Genomic DNA, 16479 nt, shown 5'->3' on the forward strand with positions numbered 1-16479 from the left:
AGAAACAAAACATTTTTGAGTTGTTGAATTGTGATGCTCAACATTCTCTACTAATGAAGGAGGAAGAGAAGGAAGAGGAGGAGAGGGAGGAGGAGGAGGAAGAAGAGGAGGAGGAAGAAAAAGAGGAGAGGAGGAAGAGGAAGAAGAAGAATGGGGAGTTTCTTGATTCTCTCCTTGCAGACCTTTCGAGACCCAACTAGGTAACATCATCAGTGCAATAGTTGGATTTGGGAGGAGGGGGAGGTGAAGGAGGAGAGGTCCACCCATCTTAAAGCCTGCTGACTGGGGAATCCTGGGAGTTGAAGTCCACCCATCCCCGAGTGACCCAGCTAGGATAAAACGATGAGACACTGATTGACGAAAGAGAGAAGAGGCTGAAATTGAAAGGGGCGGAAAAGCAAAATTTACTGATTTACTTCCCAGTTTTGAAGGGAGTGGCAGCCTTGAGGCCAGGAGACCCCCGAGAGGGACGGAGAAGTGGGGGTTCAGAGAGTCTGGATTTGGGGCTCAGATGATCCCCCTTCCTTGCAACTGCAAATGAAGTTTGTCAACCTGTTTCTCCATCTGTCCGGTGAGCGGGTGATTCGCCCCGAGGTTTTTCTGATAAGCTGAGTTGGGTTAATAAAGAGAAGAAAACAACGACAAGATTTGCAATGTCAAACTTAAAACATTTTGTGATTCAATCATTTTATGATTTTCGCAGCTCTTTGAGTCATTATCGGGACTCCTCGACTTACGACCAGAATTTCTGTTGCTAAGCAGGAACGTGTAACGCGAGCCACGCCTGAATTGACAAACCTTTGTCCAAGGCGGTTAGCAAATCGCTGCTGTTGTTAAGTGAATCACATGGTCCTTAAGCAAATCTATCTTGTCTAAAGCCGTCCGGGAAGGTCAAATGTTGGCCCCGCCACCACCAAAAGGCCTCTACTATCGGTTGCTAAGTGGACCAATTTGGATCACGCAACTGTGGGGGATTGCTGTGATGGTCGTAAGTCGAGTCAGCAGTCATAAACCGAGGACCAGTTGCTCAACTCTGGACGGACACTAAGTGAATGGTTGTAAGTCAGGGGCTATCCTGAAAGTAGTCGCTTTTCAGTTCTATCTTTGGCCTTTGGCTATAATAAAAGATAAATTTGTACGTTTAGTTAACTCACCGAGGAGTGTAGCCTTTAAGATCGCCAAGACTTCTTCCTCTATTAATTCTTGCAGAGGTAAAGGCATCTACGAGGTGGCAAGAGAAAGACTTAAAAAGTCAAAAAAGTCAAAATGGCAGCCGTAACGCAGCCATTTGGACTTTTTTGACCCTTTTTCCTTAGCGGATATCCATTATGAGGGCAGTTACGTCATCCAAGATTTGACTTGAAATCCCAAACATTTTGCAATTCCAGATCGTTGACCAGTCAGCTACTTTCAATTTCCAACTGAAGGGGGTGGGGGGAATTGCAATTCTGCTTGGCTGTGGGTGATGGGCCCTGTAGTTTTTTCCCCGGGAACTTGAATGGTGCGAGGGCCCTAGAGGTGGAAGCCCCCGCCTCACAATCCAGAGGCTTGTGAGTTCGATCCTAGGTAGAGGCAGATATTTCTCTCTCTCTGGGCACGATGAGAATATTATCTGCTGAAGAAAACTCTGCATTGGCAACAGGAAAGGCATCTGGCCAGTCAACTAGCTCCATTCAGTTGCCCAGATTCCACCCCGCAAGGAATTATGGGGGTTGTTAAAAGATGATGGTGAGTGTTTCCCGGGAAACTGTATTTTGCAGGGAAAAGACGAGAAAAGAATATGGTTGCATTGGTTTTGTGATTCGACTGTCTTGGAAAATAAACATGAAATGAAATTTAAAATGGAAACGTCAATATTGCAGGGACAGCTAAATCCAGAGCTGGATCGAACTGCACAACTGATCAAATAAAATCGAGGGAGGGGTGGGGGGAGAAAACCATAGAGGAAAGAAACTCTATGGTTCAGAGGACCAAATTGATTGCACCAACCAAGCGCAGGGATAGGAAAGGTCACCAAGCAGAGATGCCAAAAGTAGGATGACAACGAAAAACTCACCGCCACTTTAGAGTCCCGCTCGTGTTTCACAAATTTTTGCTTGTACGCTTTGTCCTAGGGGGGGGGGGGGGGGGGGGAAACGAAAAACTGAAGGTTAATTTTGCATTTGTCTTTTTTCGCCCCCATAAAACACCCAAATCCATTATTTCCCCTTATCTGGTTACATCCACCACTTTTCTCTTAACTATGGATTTACTATATCTCTCCTATATCTAACCTTTTTATAAAAAAACCAATATCCTATATTTTGGGAGAGATTGAAAAAAGAAAAGAAAAGAACACAAAAACAAAACGGCACAATTCAAGTTAAGGCACAGCCAAGCCATCCCATAAATGGCTAAATAAAAGTCATCAGGCTGATAAGGCAACCTTGGGGTGTGGATTTCCACTCCCAGAATTCCCTGGCCAGGGGGATTCTGGGAGTTGAAGTCCACACATCTTAAAGCAGCCAGCTGGGGAATTCTGGAAGTCGAAGTCCACCCATCTTAAAGTTGGCAAGGTTTTTGAAACACTTAAATAAATAGCCATCAGAACCTAAGCTATTATAGATAAAAAATAGCTAAAATCCTTCCAGCTGGAGAGAAATCCCTAATGAGATTTTTTAAAAAAAATATCAATATTTGCTACCTTTCAAGAATACTCTTCTCAAACTTGCTACCCAGTTTGCCAAAATGTTTTTTTTTCCCCCGAGTCAGGAGCTCTTCCTTTCCCCATTCACAGTCACCTTAAAAACGGAGTCCGGAAACTCTCGGAAGTGGCCCATATCCCTGTGATTGATCTGTTGTCCCATGTGCAAGAACGAACTACCAGGAACATCTAGGCAGAAGAAAGGGACAGAAAATGAGCAGAAAAGCTATACAAGCCAAAGGATTCAGTACCATTGGCAGACAAAGAACCAGGCTCAATTATGGTTCTATGGACTATGGAGAGAGGGAGAGAAAGAGAGAGAGGTTCAGAAGGGACCCTCCCTAGTGTCTTGGCCTGTAGAGGGGGGCTGGGGGAGGGGGGGAAGGAATGCACTTCCAGGCTTGCAAAAGCATGTTAATGTAGCTTTGAAATAAAGAATCGTTAACTGGCTTGCTCCTGTCTGCGCTCCAGTTCACCTGGGGAGGATTACGGAAATGCAGGCTGCGAGCTCTTCCAGGTGAACAGCGCCTGGCTGTCTCCAGCGCATTATTCTGAGTGCAAGAAGTGAGCCAAGCTGCCATCGACTACCCCTCTCTCTCTCTGATTGTCGGCTCGTATTACTCGTCTCCGAAATGACATGCAATTGGCAGATGGATCAGGGAGAATGGGGAGTCGGGGGGGGGGGGCGAAAGCTAAGGAACAAGGTGGAATTTCCGAGTTCTAAATTTTCCGGGGTGCCGGATCAGTGACTTCACTTTTACGGCGGTTGCAAGGAGCAGATCTGCTTGGAGATCTGGAGAGAATGATCCGAGGAGCCAATAACGGGCAAGTCCTCGGCGTTACGACCACAACTGAGCCCCACATTTCTGCTGCTATATGAGATCGTTCGTCGCAAGAGTGGGGTTTTTTTGCTCCCTTTTACGACTTCCCTTGCCGCGTTTGTTAAGTGCATCTGGTTGTTAAGCGAATCTGGACTTCCCCGTTGACTTGGCTCGTCAGAAGGTCGCAAAAGGGGATCGTGTGACCCCGGGGGGCATGGCAACCATCATAAATATGAGTCCGTTGCCAATTTGGATCATGTGACCCCCGAGGACGGTGTAATGGTCACGAGAGGGGGGAAACGGGCGTAAGTCACTTTTTTTCAGTGCTGTTATAACTCCAAACGGTCACTAAATGAACTGAATAAGTCAGGGGCTACTTGTCGTTATGCAAGCAATAATTTCAGGAATATCCGAAATTCTGCAGCATATATTCAGACAACTTTTCGTTACCTGGGGGGATAAAAGATTCGCCCTCCCGTTTCTTGGTCTCCTTTTGAATTTGCTTCGACTCCTGGAAAAAAAATGAGGAAAAAAGAAAAGATATTGGACAAGCATTAAGAAAGAAAAAATAATTAAATATTTTGCATATATAAGAGTTCAGGGACGCGGTGGCTCATGGGCTAAGACGCTGAGCTTGTCGATCAGAAAGGTCGGCAGTTCGAATCCCTAGCGCCGCATAACGAAGGGAGCCCCCGTGACTTGTCCCAGCTTCTGCCAACCTAGCAGTTCGAAAGTGCGTAAAAAATGCAAGTAGAAAAATAGGAACCACCTTTGGTGGGAAGGGAACAGCATTCCGTGCACCTTCGGCGTTGAGTCATGCCGGCCACATGACCACGGAGACGTCTTCGGACAGCGCTGGCTCTTCGGCTTTGAAACGGAGGTGAGCACCGCCCCCTAGAGTCGGGAACGACTGGCACAGATGTGCGAGGGGAACTTTTACCTTTATACATAATAGTAAGGTACAGAGCGGTGGGGAAGAGGTCAAGGTTTGGAAAAACGAAATGCAGTTGTAAAAAGAAGGCCCAGTGGTGAGACCGAGGTAGTCCTCGTTTAGCAACCATAACAGGGGCTGGTCCTTTGGTCATTAAGTGAAGCGGTGGCTAAGGGAAACCTTGACGTGCGCTTGCAATCTGACTCCAGCTTCACAGACTTGCCCAGGTCCTGGATGAAGGGTTCGTGCAGCAAAGTCTCCTTATCATGGCTGTCGTAACTGCCAACGGTCACTAAACAAGGACTATCTTTAGTAAAATAATTAATGAGCCGGCTCAAAGAAGGCAGGATGATATCGGACAGATCATTTTGCAGTCCAGCTCAGAGCTTCACAAAAATGTTTGAAACAACTGAAGCACCTGTTGAGCCAACAAACACTTTTTCTTTCTTTCTTTCTTTCTTTCTTTCTTTCTTTCTTTCTTTCTTTCTTTCTTTCTTTCTTTCTTTCTTTCTCTTTCTTTCTTCCTTCCTTCTTTCTTCTTCCTTCCTTCCTTCTTTTCTTTCTTTCTCTCTCTTTCTGTTTTTTCTCTCTTTTTTCTTTCTCTCTCTCTCCTTCTTTCTTTCTGTAAGTCTTTCTGTCTTTTTTTCTTTCTCTCTCTCTCTCTTTCTTTCTGTCTTCTTTCTTTCTTTCTCTCTCCCTCTCTTTCTTTCTCTCTTCCTCTTTCTTTCTTTCTTTCTGTCTGTCTCTCTGTCTTTCTGTCTTTTTCTTTATTTCTTTCCTTCTCTCTCTTTCTGTCTGCCTTTTTCTTTCTTTCTTTCTTTCTTTCTTTCTTTCTTTCTTTCCTTCTTTCTTTCTGTCTCTCTGTCTCTCTCTGTCTCTCTCTGTCTCTCTCTCTCTCTCACACACATACACACACACACACACACACACACACACACACAGGGATGGGGGGGTTGGCACTTTCCCTACCTCTTCATTTTGCTGTGGAACATCCTCAGGACTAGTAGAAAGAGAAAGAGGAGGAGAACAGAAGACAACATTGAAACAATCCCTTAGCTAATGGAAAAACAGATTAACAGAATAAGGGAGTCGGAAGGGACCTTAGAGGTCCTCTAGTCCAACCCCCTGCTCAGGCAAGGAAACCCTATCCCAGACAAATGGTTCTCCAATCTCTTCTGGAAAAATCTCCAGTGATGGGGCAGCCACAACTTCTGGTGGCAAGTCATTCCACTGGTTTAATTGTTCTCCACGATCAGGAAATGTCTACGTTGCAAGCAGAACCGTTTCGTTTCCCGATTCACAGAATTAGTTAATTTCGTCTGAACCTGCTCATCGGAGCAAGCCAGTTTCTTCTCCCTCCTACCCCTACCCCAATTTCTTGGGTCAAGGCCCAGATGTGAAGTTCTCCCCGTTGTCCAGCGAGAACCGTGAGTACCTTAGGGGAAGGTCTTCCTCGGGGATATCTTCGGATGCTCTCTGGAAGAACACAAAACAGATGAGAAGGACCTTCCCTTGGCCCATCGGGGGTTTTTTTTGGGGGGGGGGAATCCAGCCTCTTCCCCCTCCCCATCTCTTCCTGCATTGCACAGTTTTGCACATTGCAAATACAATACAATAATACAATACAATAGCAGAGTTGGAAGGGACCTTGGAGGTCTTCTAGTCCAACCCCCTGCCTAGGCAGGAAACCCTATACCGTTTCAGACAAATGGCTATCCAACATCTTCTTAAAAACCTCCAGTGTTGGGGCATTCACAACTTCTGGAGGCAACTTCTGTTCCACTGATTAATTGTTCTCACTGTCAGGAAATTTCTCCTCAGTTCTAAGTTGCTTCTCTCCTTGATTAGTTTCCACCCATTGCTTCTTGTTCTACCCTCAAGTGCCTTGGAGAATAGTTTGACTCCCTCTTCTTTGGGGCAGCCCCTGAGATATTGGAAGACTGCTATCCTGTCTCCCCTGGTCCTTCTTTTCATTAAACTAGACATCCCCAGTTCCTGCAACCGTTCTTCATATGTTTTAGTCTCCAGTCCCCTAATCATCTTTGTTGCTCTTCTCTGCATTCTTTCTAGAGCCTCCACATCTTTTCTACATCGTGGCGACCAAAAAAAATAATTTTTTTGAGTGTGCATGTGCAAAATGCAGGAACGGAAGTTCGAAATATTTTGATTACGGATAATCCTCAATTTACATCCACAACAAGGAACAGATTAGATTAGATTAGATTGGATTAGTTGGATGGGGCCTTGTAGGTCATCTAGTACAACCCACCCACCCCCCACCCAAGCAGGAGACCCTACTACAACATTTCCGAAAACCCATCATTAAGGGTGGTTGCTGTGACCGCGTTTGGTCATTACTATTTTTCTTTCTGCCACGGCCATTAAGTGAATCGCCTGTGGTCCTTAAGAGAGACCGTACGTGAGCACAATTTTTGGGGAGTTTCCCTTGCCGGCTTCTTCTCCATCGACTTGGGTTGTCGGAAGCCGGCGAGGAAGGTGACAATGGTACTTGTGATGTTTGCGGCATCCTGGGATCACCTGGTGGTCCCCTTTTAGTGACTTTTTACCAGCCAAGTCAACGGGGAAGCCAGATCCACTTAACAACTAACAATTGCAGTGATTCACTTAATGTACGGGGCAAGAAAGCTCATCACAAGGGGCCAAAATTCACTCGACAGATGTCTCACTTAGCAACAAAAGAAAATTGGGCTCCATCGTAGCCATAAGTCGAGGACCACCCCTGACTAGATTTATTCTGGTAGGTGGAGATAGTCTTGGGGTTTGATAGCCTTTCTACAGTATCTGAAATTAAGAAGAATTAAGTATATCCAGAGGGATATCACTTCCGTTTTGCCAATCAACAAAATATCAGGAAAACGGAGTGGAATAATAATAATAATAATAATAATAATAATAATAATAATAATAATAATAATAATAAAAAGAACCAGACAAACAAAGAAATAAAGCCCACCACCTACCCTATCTTGGTTCTTGAAGAAATCCTCGCTGAAGATTTTAGACAAACTGGGAAGAAAAGTTGAATCAAAGTAACTGGAGAAAGTGAAAAATTACCGACTGCGGGGCAGGGGGGGGGGAGAATTCTTTGCCCAATTTGTAAAAATCAGATATTGAAGTTAGTCAACCGGGTTAGCAGGATCAAAAATGAAAGAGAGAGTCATTTAGTGAACCAGTTCAAATAATGTTTTTCAACATTAGCCACCTTAAGATGGGTGGATTTCAACTCCCAGAATTCACCAGTCAGCATGCCGGCTGGGGGATGCTGGGAGTTGAAGTCTGCCCATCTCAAAGGAGGCTAGATGGGGGATTCTTGGAATCGAAGTCCACCCATCTCAAAGCAAGCTGGTTGGGGGATTCTGGGAGATGAAGTCCACCCATCTTAAACGATGCTGGCTGGGGGATTCTGGGAGTTGAAATCAATTCATCTTAAAGCATGCTGGCTGGGGGATTCTGGGAGATGAAGTCCACCCATCTTAAACGATGCTGGCTGGGGGATTCTGGGAATTGAAATCAATTCATCTTAAAGCATGCTGGTTGGGGGATTCTGGGAGATGAAGTCCACCCATCTTAAACGATGCTGGCTGGGGGATTTTGGGAATTGAAATCAATTCATCTTAAAGCATGCTGGCTGGGGGATTCTGGGAGTTGAAGTCCACACAGCTTAGAGGATGCTGCCTGGGGAAATCACCAGTTTTCAGTTTTGCCTGTAGCGTTAAATGGACGTTCCAGGCCCTTTTTGGTAACTTCCCGGCTGTCTTTAAAAATAAACTTTTCTTAAGTTTTATTGTTGTTTTTCCAAAGCTGGGGGAAAAGATGATCCGTGTTGTTTTTAACTTTCCAAAAGAACATACTCTGTCACCTGGGCGCCTTCCAGCTGCGATTTCTTCATGGATTTCTACAAAATACAAATACGCACAAACAGGCAGCTTATATGAAAGAAGAACAGACAAATCACCCCCAAACTCAGCCCCTTTGTTTTCCCGCAGGCTAAGAAACTCACTTATTCCACGTCAGCTTTCCCCAATCCGATGGTCTCCTGGACTACAATACCCATCACCCCCAGGGTAGAAGGGTCCTTGAGGAAAATCTTCAGTCCCATATAAAATCACTCTTTTGCAAAATTCATGTTTATGATGAGACAAGCTGAATACCCCATGACACTATGTGATTGGGCTTGACCGATCAACACTTACAGCTTGAAAATTAATGAGTAGTTACGATCGGCCTCTCCTCTCCCCTTCTCTCCCTCAGTCTAACTCCTTAGCATCAGAGCATTTTTCGGTTGGGGAGGGGGAGTAGAATGTTTAAACTCCAAGCCTGTAGGCAGATGAGTCAGGCACTGGCCACACCCATGCCCAAGTGGCAGTTGGAACAGAGTTCTTTTCAGGTGGGGAGGGGAAGTAGAACATCTAACTTCTTAGCATCAGAACGTGTTAATAACACTATAAGAAATACTAATGATCTGACAGTCATTTTGAAAAATCCTTTCTAAGCGAGCACCTAGAAGCCAAGAGGAACATAGGTGCTGAATTTCAAGTTTGTAGGCTTTACAGTTCTGGAGATTTCATGGTGATGCCTGAGGACGTTTTAAGAAACCGGGGGAAAAAACTAAACCAAATGAAAAAATATATATTCACAAATATTTACTCTGCGGAAACTGGCAATCCTCTTCGGTTTGGATTTCTTCAGAAACCTTGAAGAGAAAATGAAGAAGAGTTTAGGACTTCAGTACAGCATGATGTAAAGTATACAGGCGTTCCTCGACTTACGACCACAATTCAGCCCAAGATTTCTGTGGCTGTGTGAGGCATTTGTTCAGTGAGTTTTGCCCCATTTTATGACTTTTCTTGCCACCGTTGTTAAGGGAATCCCTGTCAAATTACTAAGTGAATCGGGTTTCCTCAGGGGCTCGTCGGAAGGTCGCGAAAGGACACTGCGACTGTCGTAAATATGAGTCAGTTGCCAAGGGACTGAACTTTTAACCCGGGGATGAGGCAATGGTCGTATGTGTGAAAAATGGTCGTAAGTCACATTTTTCAGTACCGTCATCCTTTGGAACGGTCACTAAATGAACTGTTGTAAGTCGAGGACTGCCCTTAATTTCTTTCTTTCTTTTTAATTAAATTTTTATTGATCAGCTTTTTTCATTTTTTTAAACATAAATATCACCTTTGCAGCATTTCTACATCGTTAAATATCATTATACTTTTATCTGTACAGATAGTTATATATCTACTGTATATCTATATCTATATTTATCTTTTTCTTTATACTACATCTAGTCTATCTTTATCTTTATATATCTATATCTAGAGTCTCTCTCTCTATCTATATATCTATATCTATCTATCTATCTATCTATTATCTATCTATCTATCTATCATCTATCTATCTATCATCTATCTATCATCTATCTATCTATCTATCTATCTATCTATCATCTATCTATCTATCTCTATCTATCTATCTATCTATCTATCTATCTATCTATCTATCTATCTATCTATCTATCTACCATCTATCTATCATCTATTTATCTATCATCTATCTATCTATCATCTATCTATGTCCATTTTTACACATTTTTCGTCTACTCCTATTGTTATTTATACTTACATTTCTTCTATTCACGTTACACTTTCCATGTCCTTATTTCTATACGACACATCTTATATCCTTCTATGTACATATATTTCTCTTATGTTTCTTCTTCCGTACTATTTTACATACAATCTCTTACATTTTCCCCCTTCTTGTTAATTCTGCTGTTTGTTGATTCTTTTCTGATTTCTTAAATCTTTTTTTTTCCCCCTTGGTTGCTTTCTGATTCTTTGCGTCTTTCCTCCAATTTCTAATGCCCTTAATTTCTAAAGGGGTTTGGGGAAAGGCTTCTGAACGCCTCCCCCATCAGATGACGCCCCCCACCCCCGGCCAGCCAGAAAAATATTTCCCAAGAAAGTATGACATTTGCACAGGGTACTTTTCCACGTGAAAATCACAGCATGGCCCCTTCCGTACCATGGCATCCAGCTGTGTGGCTCTGCCTCCTCGGAAGTTTGCTGCAATGGAATGGGACAGTTAGAAGAAGGGATGGTGTTTGTAACCCCGTTTCTCTGCTCTCCTCCCACCTGGGGGCATAAACTGCTCACAGCTGTGGGTCTCTAAGCTAAGCATCCAGATGTGCTGGACTGTCCCCCCCCCCATGCTCAGATGGGCTTAGTGGTCTGGTCGTCCAATGTTCTGGTTTGCAACAATGGTGCACTGCGGAAGAGGAGGAGGAGGAGGAGAACTGTGGGGTCCTTGATGATCTCTGAGCTTGGTGGATTTCTTGCAGACGTTCCAGGACCCAACTAGGAAACGTCATCAGTGCTACAAAGGAGGGAGAGGAGGAGGAGGAGGAATGTGGGGTCCTTAATGCTCTCTGAGCTTGGTGGTTTCCTTGTAGACATTTCATGACCCAACTAGGGAACATCATCCGTCTAGGAGGGAGGGAGGGGAGGAGGAATAGGAATGTAGAGTCCTTGGTACTGTCTGAGCTTGCTTGTTTTCTTGCAGACGTTTCATGACCCAGCTAGGGAACATCGTCAGTGCTAGAAGGGAATGGGAATTATAGAGAAAAGGAGGAGGAGGAGGAGGAGGAGGAGGAGGAGGAGGAGGAGGAGGAGGAGGAGGAGGAGGAGGAGGAGGAGGAGGAGGAGGAGGGATGGCAGTTGAGGAGGGAGAGGAGAAGGAGGAGAGGAGGAAGGAGAAGGGGAAGGAGGGATGGTGGGTGAGGAGGGAGATGAGGGGCTAGGAAAAAGAGAAAGAGGAGAAAGAGGGGGAGAAGGAGAATGGCAGAGGTGGAGGGAGAGGGGGAAGAGAAGGGGAGGGAAAAGGGGAAGGAGGAATGGTGGATGAGGAGGGTGAAAAGGGGCTAGGAAAAAGAGAAAGAGGAGGAGGAGGGAGAGGAGGATGAGGAGGAAGAGGATGAGGAGGGAGAGGAGGAGGAGGAGGAGGAGGAGGAGGAGAAGAAGAAGAAGAAGAAGAAGAAGAAGAAGAAGAAGAAGAAGAAGAAGAAGAAGAAGGAAGCAGAAGGAGAAGGAGGGGAAGGAGGGGAAGGAGGGATGGTGGAGGAGGAGGGAGAGGAGGAGAAGAAAGGAGAGGAGAAGAAGGAGGGGGTAGGAACAGGAGAAGGAAAAGATGGATGAGAAGAGGAAGAGAGAAAGAAGAATAAGCTGGAGAGGAAGAAGAAGAAGAAAGGAAGAAGAAAAAAGGAGGAAGAGAAGAACAAAAAGAAGGAGAAGAAAAGGGAGGAGGGGAGGACACATGGAGACGAGAAAGAGAAAAAAGGGGCAAAGAGGTAGAGAAGGAAGAGGAGGATGAGGAGGAGGAGAAAGAAAAATGCATGAATTCCTAGACCTACCTCTTCTTTATCAGAAGCCGCATTGCTGGGGAGGCGTTTAGACCTTTAAACAAGAGACAGAGAGAGAAACTCAACCAAGTCAATTAACGCACAAAGATTTTGGGGGGGTCCTTTCCCTTCTCCCTTTGACATCCTGCCTTGGCTTCCTCGCTCAAAGGAGAATTCGGAGCTGCCCATCTCCTCTTGCTTCGAGCCAGACTCTGAATGGGCAGTGATTCAAGGCTACCGAAGCCGGATCAATTCCCGGCAAGAACCGGGAAAGAAAGAAAAAAAATCCCTGCCAGGTATAAAACCTGATAACCAGGCGTTGTCCGGGTATTTATTTATAGGGGGAGGAAATGTCCGGACCAAACGTAATTTCTAAATGTTGGATTTTCCCCCTTAACCCCCTTGTGGAGTACTGTGAAGCCGTTACCATGGCAACTCCGCTGTACAGTAGAAGCCATTTTACTCCAGGCGTTCCAGAGTTATGCCGGGACACAGACAGACAGACACACAAAACGGCAGGGGAGAAATTAGCTAGTCAAGGTTGTCCTTGATTGCACAGTAGAAGCCATTTTGCGGCAGTACGGTAGAAGCCATTTAAAGGCACAACAGGCTGTGGCCCAGGGAGGAGCAGAGCCCTTGAGCAGTGATATTAAATCAGTGTTGTTTTTTAGGGGGGTAATAATGACACGTGACACTCCCCCCCCCCCAAAAAAAAGATTGCCAAATGGTTTTCCAGGTTGTGGAGTGGAAAGGAAGCTCTTACTTGCTGAAATAGCCAAGGGGCAGTGAGGATAAGCTTTTCTTGGTGGACTCTCTCAGGTTCTGGAAATTCTGGGGAAAAATAAAAGATGTTTGCAAGGATTCGTGGCTATTGGGTTCCTCCTTTCTTTTCCCCTTTCCTTCTATCTTCTCCTTTCCTTCTACCTTCCTTTCCTTTCCTTCAGTCTTCCTTTCCTTTCCTTCTATCTTCATTTCCCCTTTTCTCTTTCCTTCTATCTTCTATTCTTTTCCTTCTACCTTTCCTTTCCTTCTATCTTCTTTTCCTTCCCTTTCTTTCCCTTACCCTCCCTCTCTCCTTCCTTTCATCCTTTCCTCTCCATCCCATCCCATCTTATTTTTCCTTCTTTTTGTCTCCCCTTCCTTCCTTCCTTCCTTCCTTCCTTCCCTCTTTTTCTTGCCCTTATTTTTTCCTTCCTTTCGTCCCTCTTTTCCTCACCCTCCTTTCCCATCTCTCTTTCTTTTCCTTCCATCCATCCACCCCTCTTTCTTTTCCTCCCCCCTCCTTTCCCATCTCTCTTTCTTTTCCTTCCTTCCATCCATCCACCCCCTTTCTTTTCCTCCCTCCCTCCCTCCTTTCCTTTTCCTCCCTCCCTTTTTACCTGGCGTTTCTGCTCAAAGATTGCTCCCATACTGCTTCGCATCGACCTGGAAAAACAGCAAAGGAGAGAGAGAGGATGGGAGGGAGAGAGAGAGAGGGAGGGAGAGGGAGGGAGGTGGAGAGGAGAATTTAAAATAAGCAGAATTGCAAACAGGAAAGCAGGGGGTTGGACTAGAAGACCTCCAAGGCCCCTTCCAACTCTGTTATTCTATTCTAACCGTTGAAAGTCCGCCTGCATTTCCCCCCCCCCCCTCTTCCTTCTCACCATATACTATGCTTGGACTCCTCCCTCAAGGCACTCTCTTCCTTGCGGTAATCCAGGAAGTCGGGCTTGATGATATGTTGTCCACCCTTGGGTGACATCTCCACAAGCCTCTCGTCCTTCTTCACCGACAACTGGCTTCCTCCTTCCTTCTTCTCTTCCTCCTCGGGGATGTCCTCCTGCCTCTGCTTCTCCAGGGGCTTCAGTTCCAGCATTGACTCATCCAACAAGGATAACTTGTCCCACTGATCTTCCACCTCGCCCGTGATTGGGTCCCTGGGCAAGTCCCACGGCTCGTCCAGCAAAGTCAGGAGGTCCTCTTCCACCCCCCTTTTCTCAAACCGGGTGGGTTGCTCCAACCCAATCTTGCTCTTCTTGAGTTGAGGTCTTGGTTTCTCGCTAGGCTTGGATTCCTGGCTTGTCCTCCTCGGGAATGGCTGGGGTTTCTTGACGGTGTCTTTGTCGGCCAGGAGTTTGTTGAGCTCTTCCTGAAGGAACAGCTCCACTTCCTTCCTCATGGTGGTCTCCTCCTCAACCAGGCGTTCCGCTTCCTCCTACAAGGGGATGGCGAGACCTCGAAGTTACACCTGGTGAGTTTGGATTGGGCCTAAAGGAGGAGAAGATTTGCAGATCGGGGTTGGAAGTGAGGGGATCTGGATGCTCTCTGAGCTTGGGGGTTTTCTTGGGACGTTTCGTGACCCAAGTGGAGAACATAATCAGTGCTGGAAGAGGAGGAGGAGGAGGAGGAGGAGGAGGAGGAGGAGGAGGAGGAGGAGGAGGAGGAGGAGGAGGAGGAGGAGGAGGAGAAAAAGAAGAAGAAGAAGAGGAGGAGGAGGAGGAGGAGGAGGAGGAGGAGGAAAAAGAAGAAGAAGAAGAAGAAGAAGAAGAAGAAGAAGAAGAAGAAGAAGAAGAAGAAGAAGAAGAAGAAGAAGAAGAAGAAGAAGGAAGCAGAAGGAGGGATGGTGGAGGAGGAGGGGAAAGGAGAAGAGAAGGAGGAGGGAGTAGGAACAGGAGAAGGAAAAGATGAATGAGAAGAGGAAGAGAGAAAAAAGAATAAGCTGGAGAGGAAGAAGAAGAATAAAGGAAGAAGAAAAAAGGAGGAAGAGAAGAACAAAAAGAAGGAGAAGAAAGGGGAGGACAAATGGAGATGAGAAAGAGAAAAAAGTGGCAAAGAGGAGAAGGAGGAGGAGAGCAACTGTGGGTCCTTGGTATTCTCTGAATTTGGGGGTTTTCTTGCAGACGTTTCATGACCCAACTAAGTAACATCATCAGTGCTAGAAGGGAAGGGAGTTTGCAGAGGGGAGGAGGAGTGGAAGGAGGAAAGAGAAAAGCAGGGTTTCTGAGCTCGGTGGGTTTCCTGCAGACATTTTATTACCCAAGTAGGTAATATCATCAGTGCTACAAAAGGAAGCCCCAAAGTGTTGTTTTTTTTCCAGAGGCAACTGGACATTCTGGTTTTTTTCCCTTTGAAGTCGTTTTGCTTCTCATCCAAGAAGCTTCTTCAGCTCTGACTGGACGGTGGGGAAAATCAGAGTTGAAGAAGCTTCTTGGATGAGAAGTGAAACATCTTCAATTAAAAAAAAAAAACCCTGAAAGTCGGGTTGCCTCTTGAAAAAAAAAAAACCACCCAAGAAGCAACAGATGGAAGGAGAGAAGCAACCTAGAACTGAGGAGGAATTTCCTGACAGTGAGAACAAATTAACCAATGGAACGACTTGCCACCAGACGTTGTGAATGCTCCAACATTGGAAGTTTTAAAGAAGATGTTGGATAACCCTTTGTCTGAAGTGGTGTAGGGTCTCCTGCTTGAGCAGGGGGTTGGACTAGAGGACCTCCAAGGTCCCTTCCAACTCCGTTATTCCGTTTATTGGATTCTGGCATCCCTTACCTGAGCTTTGATCCCATCGGAGGTAGAGGGAAGATTTCCTTTACTTTTGCCTTTCTCCATTTAGAAATCACCTGACGGGAGACAGAAAAGGGAGTTTGCTGTTATTTCCCAACGTAATCGTCCTACCTTGAAGCTGCCACGCCAACGTTCAGATCCTGGCTTCGCTGAGTGGTGCTCACTCCACAAAGAGCAGTCATTGGTATCACCCGGCTGATATTTTCACCAACATTCAACCCATTTCGTGCCAAATTCAGATTCACTTCCCAACCGTGTTACGGGCTTAACGCCTGCTGCGATTCCCTTAACGACGGCGGCCAGAAAGGTCATAAAGCGGGGCCAAACTCGCTTAGCAGCGGTCTCACTCAGCAACAAGAAATGTGAGGCCCAATTCCGCTCGCCCGTGGTGGACTATTGTGTATGATTGTTATTTTTCTGCGTCTTGTTTATAATTCTGGTTTGTAACCGTAATAAAAAGAATTAATATTAACCTCTGGTTGCCCCACACTTTGAAAAAAGCTCTTTCAACGCCACCCCTGTGGAGTAGGACAGGCTGAGGGGGCGGGCAGCTAATCAATAGCCCAACCCACAGAAAGTGCCATGGCAACAGAAATCCACAGAATTTAGAATTGTTTCTCTATTTTCTGCCGCGGTTTTCTCTTAATCTTCCTGTTCTTTTGCCTTTCTCAGCTACTGAATATTGTTGTAATAAAGAATGGAATTCGTAGGGTATTCTTTCTTTCTTTTCGTGGGAGTTTTTTTTTTAATGTTAAGATAGATGTGAGAGATTATTTCCATGTCTCACGTTTACCTTGGCACGTTTTAGTAGACACTTATATTTACTTATAGTAAATATTCATACATGTAGTAAATATTTATACAATACTAAATAATATTGATATCATACTAAATACAATTATATTTGCATGGTGTGGATTAGAGAGCATTAAGGAGGGAGGGAAGGAAGGGGAAAGAAGGAAAATAAACAAAAGAGGAATGGAAGAGGAATGAAAGAGAAAAAGGAAGGAAGGAAGGAAGGAAAAAGGGTTATAAACAAGAGGAATGAAAGAGAAAAAAAGAAAAAGGAAGAAAGGAAGGAAAAAGAAGG

The 16479-nt window shown here is 45.2% G+C and overlaps 1 protein-coding gene across 1 annotated transcript; it reads right to left on the reverse strand.

Moving 5' to 3' along the window:
* Positions 1 to 167: 167 nt before the first annotated feature.
* Positions 168 to 15434, reverse strand: LOC309382344 (uncharacterized protein; the record flags this gene model as incomplete). Its single annotated transcript, XM_081971849.1, has 16 exons — positions 168 to 608; positions 1155 to 1221; positions 2057 to 2110; positions 2781 to 2872; positions 3955 to 4015; positions 5405 to 5435; positions 5871 to 5911; positions 7417 to 7462; positions 8308 to 8351; positions 9104 to 9149; positions 10475 to 10515; positions 11859 to 11901; positions 12610 to 12677; positions 13226 to 13271; positions 13490 to 14040; positions 15375 to 15434. The coding sequence occupies 16 exons, from the start codon at positions 15432 to 15434 to the stop codon at positions 508 to 510; spliced, it is 1392 nt and encodes a 463-aa protein (XP_081827975.1). The 3' UTR covers positions 168 to 507.
* Positions 15435 to 16479: the final 1045 nt, after the last annotated feature.

The sequence above is a fragment of the Natrix helvetica genome, assembly GCF_964273705.1.
Source record: "Natrix helvetica genome assembly, contig: HAP1_SCAFFOLD_232, whole genome shotgun sequence".
Classification (NCBI taxonomy): Eukaryota; Metazoa; Chordata; class Lepidosauria; order Squamata; family Natricidae; genus Natrix; species Natrix helvetica.